General features: G+C 32.5%; 1 protein-coding gene across 1 annotated transcript; it reads left to right on the top strand.

The window, feature by feature from the left end:
* The first annotated feature begins 1,551 nt into the window (after positions 1–1,551).
* LOC111635818 (mitochondrial inner membrane protease ATP23 homolog) lies at positions 1,552–16,770 on the top strand. Its single transcript, XM_023380919.1, has 5 exons — positions 1,552–1,758; positions 4,803–4,848; positions 6,653–6,869; positions 9,821–9,910; positions 15,485–16,770. The coding sequence occupies exons 1-5, from the start codon at positions 1,557–1,559 to the stop codon at positions 15,683–15,685; spliced, it is 756 nt and encodes a 251-aa protein (XP_023236687.1). The 5' UTR covers positions 1,552–1,556; the 3' UTR covers positions 15,686–16,770.
* Positions 16,771–16,863: the final 93 nt, after the last annotated feature.

Here is a 16,863-nt window from a genome sequence, read left to right as displayed (position 1 = left end):
ACTAGCTAGACAACGCTTCGAGAAAAAAGTACTTTCAGATTGTTCTTTACGCTTGAATTCTGGTCAGCTACTTTAATTAGCGATTAGAAAATGTTAATTAAATTAATCGGAGTAACAAGTTTATTTTTTCTTAGACTTTTTAATTTAAAATTTTTCGAAATATTTACTCATAGCTTATGTAAAAAAAGTGTGTAAAATATTCTCCTTGATAATTTAAAGTTATCGAATTTATTAACACATTGCTACAAGTGTACAGTTAATAAAAGATGTACTGTACATTACAACTTTGTCACAGGATATATTGAATATAATTTTTTAGAATAAATACATGTTCTTTGATACTTTAGAAGTTAGAAATATCTAATAAATGTGAATACTTTTTATACAAATGCAATTTTATGTTTGGTATTACACGTTTTGATTTCAGGACATTAAAATACAACACAGAATTACTCTAAATTTATTATGATAATGTGACACCAAGACTGGTACGACTGCCAATAAAAAAATTCATACGAGATTTAACATATTGGTTTTATCACCCTTTCTCTGGTTCTTCTTACTCTGTTATTCTATTAAGAAACCCAATTGAAGTTTTTGTGGTCGCTCTCCTGTGTCCTGAACATACTTGTAATTCGTTAATTAATTAATTATTTCTTTACAACTTTGGCATTTCTCTTCTTATATCTTGCATGAGAAGTACACTAATTAGCTAATGTACTTCTCGTGTAAGATATTCAAGGATAATCGCAGACTTGTCAATCATTGCTCTGACAAGTTGACAGGAACTCCAATAGCTAACGGTTAGCAGCTCTAATTATGAAGCACTTAGAATCATAAACACAATGTAATGATTAGTAAATACAAATTTTCTCTGTAATTTCCTAATACTCTACATTGGAAAACTTTGAGGACGTGCTTCCTCTTACATCTGGATTGCCCTTTACTTAATTCTAATTGATTTCTAATTTTTAATGAGTTAACAGAAAATTCATGACGTCTAGCTAGTCTATTGCGCAAATATAAAATAAACTAACGAACGATGTTTGTCTATTGTTCATGCAACTATTTTTATGTAGTTGGTTGTTCGTTGTATGTTGATCAAAACCAAATTCCTTGTTTTTAAGGCCAAGTTAGCCCCGATTGCAACCGGCACCATCTTATGAGAGCGCTGATCCGACGACATTGAATCATAGTTTGAAGCTTCCTCCATTATGTCCATTCATCTATCTATATTTTGCGAGCGCAGCTGATACTCTAGAATGTCATTTATTACGTATGCTATTGTATCCGCTATGAAACATTATAGATGAAACAACTCTTCATTTTGAAAGCAGTTTCATTCTATAGATTGATTAAAATTCCATTCGTATCTCAAACATTTTATAATTTTTTTTTGTTAGCCATGCTTTACTCAAAAATCTCTATTTATTCCATGCATAGTATTATTATAGAATTAATTAATTTTCTTTAGAAATACTAATTATTAATATTGTATTTTAAATTATTTTTTCTTTTTAAATATGGCCACCAGAGGTCCGATAAATTTAATCAAAATGGCGCCCTCCGGGAAGGATGTTCCGGCAGAAACGAAGGGAGAGAATGTTTCTAATAGGGAATGTTCGACGGATGGGTATGATTTAAAACATTTTCCCGGGAGGAAAAATCATATGAAAAATTGGATAGAAGAATCTTTAAGCGCAAAGCCTACCGATCATTTGAAATGCGAACAACACGTGTGCGAAGTTATGGAGAAGAGTAATTAATTGTTTATTATATAATCTAATAAATTGTGTCATTTCTATAAAATTTGTATGCCAATTTACGTACACAGTTGCTAAAATATTTACATTAACTGGTTAACAATGCAAGACGCAGTGGAGGTTTGTGCTTGACCTATGGGCTGGCCACGTGGAGTTTTTCTCGAGTGTCTAACCAAGTATAGTCTAACATTTAATAGGGGTCAGTTTTCTACAGAAATCTTCCCGACAGACACCTCTCCCTTAGCAAATTGCCAGTGTGTTAGCATTGCCAAAGACTAAGAGTGTTTAGGAAATTTTATGTAGGTTTACTTTTTATGGAAAATAATAAAATTAAGAAAGAAATGAAGAAAAATGGGAAAACATTCATTCATTCCATTGCGTCCTCTTTTACAGAGTTGTAGATGATGGACAGTTTTTTGAAATCTTCTATCCATCAAATCTTGGGGAAAACCACGAATGCATGGTGGTTATCCATTGCCTTCCATGCTGCAGTTATGTGGGGGAATAATGCTTTCCGGGTGGTCTTTTAAGGCTAGCTGGCCCCTATTCGGGCGTTATAGATGTGGAGAAAACTCCATGTGGCCGGCCTGTATGGGCAAGGTACAAACTTACGCCCAAACTCTTGGAACGGAACCACTTTGCCACTGGGCTCATTAAGACATTAAACGAATAAAAATTACATTAGCCTATTTGTACAACTTCATGGCTTTTCTTGGATTTTTAGACACCACCATTGTTCAGCAAAATAAGAAAGAAGTATTTCTTGACAAATTCTGTACATTTTCTTTACCATCCTTATTTTCAGTGGAGCCCATAGTGCTTCTGTTTGTTGTGTATTTGTACTAGATGTAGGATCTATAAATATTTATAATGGTTTAGTGTTTTGAATGTAGCCAATGTTCAATGTCCTTCAATCTGCCCATTCATCAGAATGGATTTCTGATGAATAGGTAGATTTGTTTTGTTTTGGATTACTTTATTAAGAGTTGAATGGTCTTTATTTGGTACTTTTCTGTTAACGGGACACCAGTTGATATGGTAAGATTCTCTGAATGAGGGGTTTCGCACCACCCAGAATTGTTGACCCTTTGCGAGATATTCACCTCCAAAGATCAGTTTTGAACATGTATCAGTATACTGCCTATTCTACATGCTTTGTTTATAGTTGTGCACTTTGGTGCTTGCTATTGCTCGCACCTCGGCACCCGGGTGGGGGCAAGCCCTCACACTCCCTAAAACTATATAACATCAATTACTCCACAAACAGTCGAGTGGACTACTCGAAGCTGGCACAGTCACGTGGGCTAAATATAAATAATTAAATGCAATAGTCTTGGTGGAGCAATCAGACGAGTGTCGTGCATCAGATTAAAGATATAACTGGTGTCCCATTAATAGAAAAGAACTTTTTATTTCAACAATAAAATGTCTTATGTCAATATCCCTTTTGGCACATTCCAAACACCCTTGGCCCTTTAGTTTGCTGGCCATGACTTCATTGAGTGAACATATCTTTGTCACTGATTTCTTCTTTGTTGATATTATTTATTTTCTTAGTAGGCATTTGCTAAATTGAACAATGGTGTTTCTGCCACCCATCGTACTTCTTTTTTCAAATATTCCAATTCATATATTGCAGTACAAATTCATCCAAGTCTGAACATGAAATACATAACAATAGGAATATATGATAGACTGCATACAACAAGAATACCAAGAATTTATTATAGATTGAACAGACTCAATCCTTGCACATATTTATTCAGTCATTTCATTTTTCAAACTTGCAATTTGTGATTAATTTTATGACACTTCATTTGCCACAAAATTCTAAGTAATGATATTTTGTTTTCAAATTTCAGTGTAGATACAAGATAACTACAAAATTTTTTGATTTATTAATTGTAAATACAATATAAAATATTACGTAATTTATTTTATTATAATTTTGCTTTATCATCTCATAAAAACTAAAATGTAGCATAATTTTGTGTTTCAAATAAGAAAATTATATTTAAAGATTTTTAGTATTGAACTTTTTGAAAAAAGTTTTCAAAACTTGTCTAACCTATTATCAATTTATCCTGTTATATGAATTTAGCGACTCATTAATTACTTGAGATATTCTTTTTAATGTTTTAAATTTTTTAAATCTGTGAAATAATTCTTCTGTACAGAAAAATAGCAGTGAAAACTGGAATATCTGTATCTGAATAATTCAAATTCAATACGAATGCTACTTATTGAGCTGGTATCACACCATAAACATCATTGTTTTACTCACAAATCAAACATTTTTGGTCTATTTGATAGACGACCATCTGTTAAAATTGACATGCATATTCTTCATATGTTAATTAATAAATATTTCCCCACATTGGCAAGAGATTTGGTTGCTTTTGTTTTTAAGCATTTATTCACTAACTTTTGCATAAATATTTCTGCAGTTGCTTCTATTATATATAGGTACTGTACATGTAATAGAAGAAATTGCATAGCTCTAGCCAGTTTTGCCAACATGAAGGATATCGAGATTAAATAGGATTGAGTAAAGGTTGTCGGGAATATCACTTCATTCTGTAGGTACACAGTGGAAAAAATGAAAATATTTAAGTAGAAGTTAGTTGGTGAATGCTTAAATGCAAAAGATGCTGAATCTGTTGCAAGTGTGTGGAAATACGCATTAATTAACAAGTCAAGAACAAGCACATCAATGCAATTTTAATGGAAATATAATTCACTCAGTTATACATTTTTGTTTACTTATTTTTATTGTAAAACTGCAAGCTGCAAATGTTATATTGATGTATTTAAGTATTTGATTTCTTCAAAAATTTATATTTATTTCAAATGTTAATATTTCCATTTTGAACTGCTCTATATCCTGATGGTCTATCAAGTAGACTGAAATCATTTGATTTGTGATTGTCTGAATAATTCTCTAAATAAACCACTTACTGTATATTTTATATGAAAAACTATTATTTGTTAAATATTTGGTGCAAATATTTAAAAAAATTAATGCTATTATTGTTACAGGTCCTTTGGTCAAATTAATGATCAGTGCATTACACAGTTCAGGTTGGTAAGTTCATGTTCTATTTTAAAAAATTTATATGATATTAAATGTTAAGCTAATACAAGTAAGAGATATAATTTCAATGAAAATAATGGTCTAACTATTTATATGATTTATCTTATTCTCTTTTGTATATTGAGTGATTCTGTGGATGACATGATTTATTATAGATGACAGTTGAATAATTACAATCCACAAAACCTTTTTATAACAGTGTTGTCCTATAACAGTCTTCATGAAGGTTTTTGACCTCCACCGAGGTCTGCTTCAGGTGGTGACTAAATGGTGTCTCCTCTTGACCGTTGAAACGATGATGCCCGAGATGTAAATAATGCGCATATCGCGTTTCACCCCTCCACTTGTCCCCATTCGAATTCTTCGAATAAGAATCGCCACGTCTGTGTGATCGTTTCTCCATCTTTAAAGTTGATGCAGGTGCCCCCAATGTTGGCTTTCTAAATCTCCCAGGCCTCCAAATGACGGATGTGATCAATATGAAACGCCCGTCTGATTACTTTGGTGTTTTGGAAGTCTGCCCGAATTTCTGAGTCGGTAATGTAGGCCGACAAGGCAGTGGTGTGCCTGTTATTTTTAATACCCGCTCGATGCTGACATAACCGTTTTTGTGTTGAGCGGATGGTGGAACCAATGTAAACTAAGTCTCTATGGAATCTATCGTCCCTGATAGGAATGGAGTATACCCCTGGGGCCCTGTTGAGATCTATTGTGTCCTTGGCGTTGCGCAGCAGGTTGTAAATAGTGTCAGTTCTCCTGTACGCGATTTTTTTGTGATTACGGCAAGCAATCTCCTTGTATAGGGGGTCTAAATGTTGGTTGAACCGGATGGCTGCACGTCTATCGTTCTTAATTGGTTGGTGGCTGCAGTCTGGCTTAGGCAGGAGGCATGCTCAATGGCAATTTGCCGTTGAGCATGACTACAGTAAAGGCATGATTTGTGGTTTAGCCCATGCCTGCGCCAACCGTCCCCCATGCCGCAGTAGCAGCCCCCTGCCTGCGCCAACCGTCCCCCATGCCGCAGTAGCAGCCCCCTGCCTACGCGGACCGTGGCCACCAACCAGTTAAGAACGATAGACGTGCGGCCATCTGGTTCAACCAACATTTAGACCCCCTATACAAGGAGATTGCTTGCCGTAATCACAAAAAAATCGCGTACAGGAGAACTGGCACTATTTACAACCTGCTGTGCAATGCCAAGGATGCAATAGAGGGTATACTCTATTCCCATCAGGGACGATAGATTCCATAGAGACTTAGTTTACATTGGCTCCACCATCCACTCAACACAAAAATGGTTACGTGAGCATTGAGCGGGTATTAAAAATAACAGGCACACCACCGCCTTGTCAGCCTACATTACTGACCCGGAAATTCGGGCGGACTTCCAAAACACCAAAGTAATCAGACGGGCATTTCGTATTGATCACATCCGTCACCTGGAGGCCTGGGAGATTTATAAAGCCAACATTGGGGGCACCTGCATCAACTTTAAAGACAGAGAAATAATCACACAGGTGTGGTGATTCTTATTCGAAGAATTCGGATGGGGACAAGCAGAGAGGTGAAACGCGATACGCGCATTATTTACATCTTGGGCGTCATCGTTCCAACGATCAAGAGGAGACACCACCTGAAGCAGACCTCGGTGGAGGTCGAAAATATCTGTGAAGACTGTTATAGGACACAACAGTGTTATAAAAAGATTTTGTGGATTGTTGTTACTCAACGCAGTGTTAGGATTAGTAGTCGTTTTGTGTTAGTTTAATAATTTATATGTGTTTATTTATTTCAGTGATTTTGATCTTAAACGTCACGTGGTATGTGAACCTTGCGATGATATAGTAAGTGGAGGTTATGATCCTGAATTAAATCAGGTTATAATATGTCAGAATGTGGCCAAATCATCTGGAAGAGTGCAAGGAGCAATGAGTCATGAGTTAATACATATGTTTGATTATTGCAGAGCTAATATGGATTTTAAAAATCTGGACCATTTAGCATGTACAGAAGTAAGTTCAATTATAATATAAATTGACTATAAAATTTGAATAATTAGCCTAAAATAAATCTCATGATGATAGATTTCAGATTAAATCTATTGTAACTTAGTTTTATTGCTATTGAACTTTTTAAATTTTAAAACTATAAAAAGTTTTTAAATTTAAAAAGTTCAACAGACAATAAAATTAAGTTGCAATAAATTTAATCAGATTTATATCAGGTTAAATTCTAAGATTTATGAATGCACTATTTTATTGTATAAACATTACAAGCAAACTCCGAAATCTGATCATTCTTGAATTGCCTAATCTAAATTGTTATGGACTTGTGGCATTTGGAAAAACTAAAAATGACTAATAAAAACTCAAAAACATTGTCTGTTTTAGGTAGAATGGGAAGTTATTTTATTCTTTTGTCAATAAGCAAAATTACTAACTTTATTTGATGAATTTCAGACTTAGATATTACAGTGGGTGATCGGATAACGAACACTTTCGAGAAAGATTTTTATGATCGGACAATGAACACTTTATTGAACAAACATAAAAAGAAACGATGAAAATAGCAAATACCGGATTGATTTTCTCTTGGCTTCAGGCACTGGAGACGTCAACATTGACACTCAACCCAAAATATACTCATCAGATAGTATTCCTCCAAACTTTGAAACTCTCCCTTGTAATTCCAGCCTTTTATTTTTCTGACAGAAACAATTCTTTTATAGTATTCACTAGACTGTCGGACGGACACTCATAGTTTTGCATCGAGTTTTATTTTCAAAAGGTAAAATAACAAAGGTAGAGAGTGGGCAGAAGATGTCTGATGTTACTGGGCAGTATGGCTTGAACAAAACTACAGTAGGGTGCAGTTCAATCTTATCTAAGAAAGATACTGTATAGTCAAGAAGACTCAAGCAGCTAAAGGAGTAACAAAAATCACTTCTGAGAAATAAAGAGCATTGAAGAGCTTATAATGGAACCTGAAACAGATCTGACAACAGAAGAACACCAAGAACTCTTGAATGAAGAACACCAAGAAACTCAGCGAGATATGTTTTATTATGAAAAAGAGGATTAATACCGATATCTGCTATTAATTAAAGATCTTTTGAAGAAGTGGGGGATGTCAGATCAGTGGTCTTAGAATGCCATACAAACCAGGTTGAGGTTAATAGGCTTGGGGATCTCTACAATTACAATGCTATTAATTACTTATGAAAATCCTGAAGAAGAGAGAAAAGCAATTGACATTAGACAGATTCTTTAACTCCACAAACAAAAAAAACATAACTAATAAAAATGCAAGACTGTGTATATATGTATTTTTATTATTACATATAAATGAATGTAGTAAGAAAGTATATATTTTTTTTATTTTTTGTGGTCTCCAGAATGAATTAATCAAATTCCCATACAAACGTATGGTAAATCGATAATCGATTAACGAACAGTTCGGATAGCGAACAAAGTGTTGGAACAGATTATGTTCGTTAACCAATCACCCACTGTATATATCAGTCAATTCTAGTTTTAACAAATGCCCAGTTTTCATAATCAGTTTCCAATATACTTGAATTAAAACAGAATAATTTGTTTTTAAACAATGAGAATTTTTATTTGATTTTTTTTAAATTTTAAACAGTTATAAACAAATTTTATGAAACAAACTTTTTACTTATTTAATTAATTAAATAAAGTTAGTATTTTTAAATATCTTCTCAGTACTTAGAAGATTTTAATTGCAATGAGATGTTATATATTTTCATATTTACATCAGTAAATTTTGTTATGAAATTTGAGAATTTATAAATATGATTCTATGATCCAAAATTTAAAATCTATGTATTTATATGGAATATTGGAATGTGAGAAGTGTGAAATATGAAATAAAATGAAGTATGCTGTTAGTCTATATATTCTCATAAGCTAGGCTGTTGTGACATTTGGAATTGTATTTTAGGCTATATTTTTACCTTTGCACGTATGCTTTTTTGCACAGCTATGTGAACTGGCATTTAAAAAACATCTTGGCCATCATTAACAACTGCTGCTGTAGTAGCTCTCTGGAGAGAAACTGATTGTGTTTGGTCAACATCTAAAAAGTCTAAATTTTTATTTCAGAATAAATGATTTTGTAAACTGTTCTTTGTATCTAGTTTGTAAGCTACATCTTGATTATTTCCATAACAGTACAGAGTAGAAATGTTTTGACAAGCCCTTTTGCGTTTATCCACATCTGGAATATCACTGACTTTTGCTTGAGGATGACTCTTGTATGTTATTGTTTTCATATACTTAGGTTACTTCTCCAAGTTCTTACATGCATTTTTCTTCTCAACTAATTTTGTGTTTTTTTACAATTTACACCAACTACTACTTAGCCATAACCATGCTGTTTTTGGAAAATGGCCAAGAGGAACCTTGAACATCTTTGAGAGGTATTCCACAGATGACATAAATCTAGGAATTGCATTTAAAACAAGTATGCATGCCAGTTCCCTCCTCCTCACAAACAATTCAAACATTATTTAGAGTGGAACTGTTCCATGTATGTCTTTTTCATCCTCGTTTACTTCCAGCACAGAGTTGCCTTCAGCATGTGGAAATCTACTTGTTGATAATTTGGATTTCGTTTTCTTCATAATGTAAAATTTGTTTCAAATCTTCTTCAGCACTAATCTTTTTGATAACTTCATAAGGCAGAAATGTTTACTCTGTTCTATTTTAAATTTTGCTTTTAAGGTGTTTGGTTTATATCTGATTCTATTTTTTAAATTAAATAAATGAAATTTATGACAAAATAAAGTTATACATTTTGATAGAAGTTTTCTTATAACATATTCTTCACATCAATATTTAATTAAGATCCATCATTTTGAGAATTTGAAATTACTAACTTATTTTACGGATTATAATTCTTCAAGATTTATGCTAATCTCGGAATATAATAAATTTTATAGATACGAGCATCTAATCTATTGCATTGTTCGTTTCTTGGTGCAGTAGTCGATGGAGTAGCGTCACCAATTAACATAGCAAAACGGCATGCTGTAAGTACATAAGCTACTTTTATGTCAAATATGTAATTTTTGAATACTATTTATAATTTTTCTTACATTTTCTAGCTTTTAATTTAAACTTATTTACATAAATTAATAAACTATTTATTTTTATACTTAGATATTTTATTTCATATATCAAGAGTTAGATGATTAATAATATAATTTAAAAATATGAAAATTACAGGCCTCGGAACAGATCACTATTCTCGCTATTTTTAAATTAGTCACTTTTTCTCAACTATTTCGGGGATATATCACTATTTCTCACTTTTTCTGCTGACACAGATTGACAATGACATTTTTATGATGCCAAACTTCACGTGTTACTTCATTAATTAATCTTTATGGGCGTTACAATTTAAGTACTTAATGTCTTTCTCTTGTTGCACATTGAAATCTTCATGTTATTACATGACTTTTGAGGTCTTAAAAGTGTTAGTTATGCAATATCATAAATTTGAGAGCGCATGGTCTAATGTCGAAAAAATTTCTTTTTTGAAGTAGTGTTTTAATTCCTTCCAAGCCATTCACAATTAATCTTTACATCTTTAATTTGAAGACAGATGAGATGTTAATAAACCAGTTTAATAATGAAAACCAGGTGCAAAAATAGATCAACATAATTTAAAAGGACACTTATTTATCTTTTTTTCAAGTTAATAATTTATAAAATTTGGAAACTTTATTAAGAAACAATTTGATAAATTTATAACTTTATAACAGATTACAGGATTTATTGATGAATAATAAATAAAAACAGTGTTTTTCCCAGCTTTCCCATGTTATATTAATATATATATGTTACTGTGAATGACCGATATCTGGCGAATGTCAACATTCTCTGGTGAATGTCAGCATTCACACAGTCGTTTCGTGTATGTACGAAATACTTGCTAAATATCATTATTTCTCACTTATACCGACAAATGTCGACATTCAGCATGCACTGATGATGAATGTTAAATAAAAATATTTTTATTACGTTAAGACAAAAATGCAACATTTTAATATGTCAAAATAGGAGAAAGCTTAAGTAACAGCACATGTAAATAAACTGTTTAACCTAAAACAAGCAGTACATTCTTTATCAGAAAAGAAAAATAATACGCAATAGTAAACTTACACATATATTATGTGATTAACGTTATACAATCTTATTTATTGCAACAACTTAAACTATTATGGCACTTTGAATTGCACGAGAGTCCCTTGCTTTTACAACTTCATTTATTCGTCGAACACTTTTTTTTTTTTTTGCAATGACAGCATGTATAGCCTTGCCCTCCACTTTTCGAATTAGCTGCAGCTGCTTCTCTCAGCGATATTTTTTGAGAAGAGATCACATCTATGGAAAGTAACTTTTCTTTACAAATTACGAACTGATTATGTGATTACGAATTGATGACGTGATTACGAATCTGTTAATGGTGTCTTTTATTCGGACATCACCGACGCCTTACTGACCACCCTCCGCCACTAGACCTGACAAACCATTCAAATGAACAAAAACGCCATCCAGTGACAAAGTGGACGCTTTCCACCAAACCATTGCCGGGAAAAGAGGTACGACCTTGTCCTACCTCCGGCGACCCACAAAGGATTTGGCGACAGACTGTCGCCTCTCTGTCGACATTGGCTTCTCAGGTGTCGTTTCGACCTCCACCAAAGCTTATCTGTGCTTCTCAACATACACCGGCGATTGTTCGAATGTATAATAATATAACCAAATATTTGGTCTTTCACTGAGGTATTTTGTATGTGTCAACATTCTCTAATTTCGGTCTTTCACAGTAACATATATATAACATGGGAAAATATTGGAATAATGTCAGATTTGACCCTCTGAGTTTTTTGCAAATCTCTGCAATTTGAGATCTCCTGAATCCAAAAGTGGCAAAAAAAAAAAATTCTGTATGTGTTGGCATCCATTTTGTATTATCCCAGAATGGGGTAATGATTAAGAAATAAAATTTACCATGGTAGCATGTGTATAAAGGGCATTGATGCTTTTAAATTTTGGTGGTTATAGAATCAAGGAGTGGGAAGATAGATAGGGATCATGTGTCATAACTCAAGTGGAATTAGACTTCATGAAGATTTTACTTGTTATTAGCATTTATAATTTTATATAAAACTCTTCTCTACCCTCAAAATTAAACTATTGCAGTTTTTTAATTATTAATAATACAAAGATTGTTTTTTAAACAAAATTTTATAATGGATGGTGCTGCAAAGTAATTTTAAATTTCCTCTGTTACATTGTTGTGTTCACCGCAAAAGTTATGCATTTTCTTTCTGGATTTTTTGTTTAATGAAATGTCTCATTATAAGTTTTAATAATTCTACAACTCCAAAAACTTTCTTCTAATTAATAATTTTAACAAATTAAAAATTTCAATTTGCAAAATTTAAGAAGATAACTCATTAGAAAAAATGATAAATATACAGGCAATTTTTCTCTCAATTTTTTAAAGAGAAACTTGCTGTATCTTCTAACTTAATAGACGCCTCCTGCATTTAATTATTGAACCGGCTGACCAACCCAGTGCTTATTAGCCTAGTGTTATATTCTACAAAAATAAAGAAACTGATCAAAGAACAGATCAAAATATACAGATAAAGCAAAAGATAATTAACAATCCCTTTCACTAATTTTGATCAATCAACTCAGATACCACACACTCAAAAATGAAACCAGAAATTCAAGTTCCAGTTTTGGTTTTGCCAGAGACTGGAGTCTATTAGAGTCTTCACTGTAAGGCTGCATTTATGCAAATGCAAGAAGAGGGGGAAAAAAACAAAAATGAACTTTTCAGACTAGAATTCACAATCACAACACCATTTATGTAGAAGCGAGAAACGAATTTGTTATGCAAACACATGAGCAGTGAACACAAACATCTAGACCCTTTGCACACATTAGTTCTAAATTATGCCACTGTGTCAAACAGCACCAATAGCCAGAAGCACAACTTGTGCTATTTTCTGGTCATAATTACAAATTATGATTGCTTTATTTATAATTATAATTACTTAATAATGAAAATAAGTTATTGTCCTTAAAACAAAAGAAAACGTTCTCAAACTAAATAATAACATTTGGACTCAACATCTTACAAATAAAATATGTTAACATGGCTAACTAATTTTATTTTGGTCGCTGTTTAGTCACTTTTTCCTTACTGGGAGTTGCTATTCTCATTTATTTTGAAGTCATTTTCTGTTCCGAGGCCTGAAATTATAAAACATAATGTATATACAATTTTAATTGTTATTTTTATCTTATTTATTGAATTTATGATACATAAATTTATTAAAATACAGTAGAGCGTTGATTANATAATGCGATTATAATAAAATATTGTGCGATTATTTTCATATAATTAAAATTAATATGTATTTATGTTTTAGAAAATACAAGGAAAGCGGCGCATCCACCGCTTCTAATGACGGCACGCCACTGATTGGCTACACTCAGATTTTCTTTTAGACCCTTCGGGAGACTACGGCCTTGAAGCCCAAAAAGTGCACGTCAACATCAACATAGAGAGTACTATAGCCATACGTACTCCGTTCAGAGGGATCCTACCTTACTCTATTGTCTATCTTCTCCCCTTTCCCTTACCCTCTTTTCTGCCGGCTAAACACCGTGTGCAGTCAATGTCTTTCTTGTATGTATGAATGTATGTAACGTGAAATGTAGAATATACAACACAACACCAGTTTTTAATAAATTGTGTTATTTTTTAACATAGAAAATTGCTCCTTTCCGAAGAATTTACAGTTCTGTAACGTTCGCATCAGTTCCAGAAGTCAGAATTAAGTATGCCTATGTTAATTTATTGTCATACATGAAAAAATAATTGTGATTTACCTGTATTTTGTTTTTTCCCTCTTCTGTGTCACTCTTATCTAGAAAAAGCTTGCCCATTTCTGCTATACAGGTTCCTTTATTAATCAATTAAAAATATTTCTTCAATTGATAAAACCACAATTGGCGAAACTAGGACTTTATGTATAACCAGATTAAGACCAAATGTAGTATAATAAAGATTAAAATATAGAAACTTTCTACATTTTTATTACTTATTATATTAATTTCTTTATAATTAAATAAAATTTATTCTTTTTATGATTCACATTCAGAATTGTTTTCACCTTTCGTCTTCTTTCCAGTAATCGTATGTCAAAGAAATTACCTTTATCATCGTCAACCATTATAAGTTACTACCAAATTAAAAATTAAAATATGAGAATTCGATAAGAACAAAACTTATAATCACTTTATGAGTAAAAAATTGATGGTGAAAATTTTTATAAAAACTAAAAGTGCAACGCTGTAACTGTAACAAATTCTTGTATATTTGATATTGTATATATAATAAAAAGCTTATAAAACAAATTTCTCTTGTATACAAGTGCTACATTTTACTTGTTACAATAGATTTACTGCGACGAATTTTTATTTTTTATTAAAATTGTAGCATATTTAATACTGATTGTAGGTAACTTCGTGGGCCCACCAGTGGCCAAGCGGTTCCGTTCCCTGAACACTGGGAGTTCGGTCGTGGGTTTGCGCCTCGTCCGGACGTGGAATTTTCCGGGTTTTCTCCACGTCTGTAACGCCTGAATAGGGGCCAGTTACCCTCAAAAAGACCTCCCGGAAGGCGTACCCTCTAGTCAGATCGCCCAATTGTTACGTTGCCGTAACTTAACAAACAAGTAACTTTATACAACCGCAATTGGTTACGAGTAGTAACTTGTTAGAAAACATTTTATTCAACACATTTTTCTTATAATTACTTGTAAAGCTTGTAAAACTACAAGTATTTTATGCAAATGGACTCTAGCCAAACCTACGGTTTATTTAGGAAAATGTCCTCCCATAGTATGGAAATCTTCTAGAACCAGTCTAATATGATACTGGATATGTCAGGTCTTGCCCATTAACCACCCGACAACCCCTTTGTGAACCTATAATGGGATTGAGTATATGGGCTGTTTTTGGATTCAAACGATGAAAATTTCCTTCTATTTTTTTTTTTTTTAAACAATAGGCATGTTTCTTTATCAAGCAACTAAGTAAGCAAACCAATGAACATTGTTTTCTCATTCAAAAGAAATTACATTTTTCCCATATTTTTTTTTTTTTAAACAATAGGCATGTTTCTTTATCAAGCAACTAAGTAAGCAAACCAATGATATTGATTGTGTCATAAGAAACAAATAACATTAGAGAGGTTGCGGCCGATGTTTTCAGCCCAAAACATGAACGTCGGAACACGAAACCAAAAAACTGATTTTTGGTTTTGTGATTAAGAAGTGTAAAGGAAAAATTTGGTAAATTTAATACATTCTAATTTTGATATATGCGTTAATGCAAATAAATGCTAAGTTAGCATAAATGTCTTCACAATTTGTCACAGGCAGTTTGCAAAATATGAACAGTTTTTGGTTTCAAATTTACCGATCTGAAAGTGTTTTTATCAAATTACAACAAAATTTTATGCATAATAATAAAATAACAGTGTATTTATTTATGTATTTTCTTTTCTTGTACAGGATTGTGTGAAAAAACGAGCAATCTATTCCGTTCTGGCAGTACGTGACGTAACGTACGAGGAAGCCAGCAAAGCGGTAGAAAGAGTTTTTACCAAATGTTACAATGACTTAGAACCAATCGGTCGGAGAATAAGACGCAAGTCTCTCGACATGGAAAAGGCATACAGGGAACGATATCATTACGGTTATGTAGATCCATGATAACTGGAATGATATTAATCATTTGTATTCTTAGTTAGGTTTCCTGAATTAATGAAATTGTACAGATATAGAACAATAAACTTCAGGTAATTACCAAATTTATGCTCTAGAATATTGTATCATCGTTTCATTGTTACTGTTTTTTTGGCATGAATAAGAAAAACATGATCATCCTGCATATGCTATGTGCCTACAATTAAAGATTAGATGTTCACAGCTCTCTGTAGAAAAAACTATTGGGCAAATCTCAATCAAATTTGGTAATCATACTGTCCAAAATATTTGATTTTCGGAAAAACTTTACTTCAAAATTCAGCCGCTAGGGCATAATTGCTGTTGCTGTCCCCTTAATATGTGTATTATGTACATTTTCCAACAAATTTTGGGAGTTAAAGGTCAAAATTAAATGTCAATGTAAAATGAAGTACTGTACAATATTTTTTGCTATCATTTGGATGTAAGTCATTTAACTTATTTGTTGTAATCATTTTGGCTGTTTTCTGTTTTAACAGTTAAATTTGGAAAAACTATTAATTGATGTTTTCCAGGATTTTTTCGACTTCCATATAGACTTTATTCTAAAAACTGTTCCTATGATAAAGTTCCTTTTTCCATATTTGCCTGGACGAAGCCCAGGCTTCTGGGGTAACATTTGCACTTTCCTGTTCGATTTTTAAAAAATTCTGTTTGATGATTTTGGTGTCAAAATGTTATGGCATGTGCTTAATTAACTCTGAGAAAAGATATATTCATAAAATGAAAGTGTCAACTTACATCTCTTTGATGCTTACTAACAAAAATGTATTTTGACATTTTTGGGTGCTGTTTTTTATATAAAGTGCAGAGTTTGGTGAATTTCAGCTGAACTACAGAAATGTTATACCAGGTCAAAGAAAAACTGTACCAGATTTACGTCCCTCATCCCCACTAGATGGCGCCACATCACCTAGCTCTTTGGTCTCCTCTGCTGTAATTGCATGTCCAGGTCTGTACCATTTAAATGAGAACTGATTTTATTATTATTTTATTTATTTTTTAGTTTAATTTAATTTCTTTATTATCTGTACTTTATAAGTGATTTATTGTTCATAAAAAAAAAGATGACTATCTTTCATTTGTGACATTACTGCTCAAACTACTTATCCAGGCTAAGTACATTGAGGCACTCGAGACAATGT

Source organism: Centruroides sculpturatus, unplaced genomic scaffold (genome assembly GCF_000671375.1).
Source record: "Centruroides sculpturatus isolate CEXI.00-Female unplaced genomic scaffold, Cexi_2.0 scaffold881, whole genome shotgun sequence".
NCBI lineage: Eukaryota > Metazoa > Arthropoda > Arachnida > Scorpiones > Buthidae > Centruroides > Centruroides sculpturatus.
The sequence above is the reverse complement of the archived record's forward strand: the minus strand, read 5'-3'. Positions and strand labels throughout refer to the sequence as shown.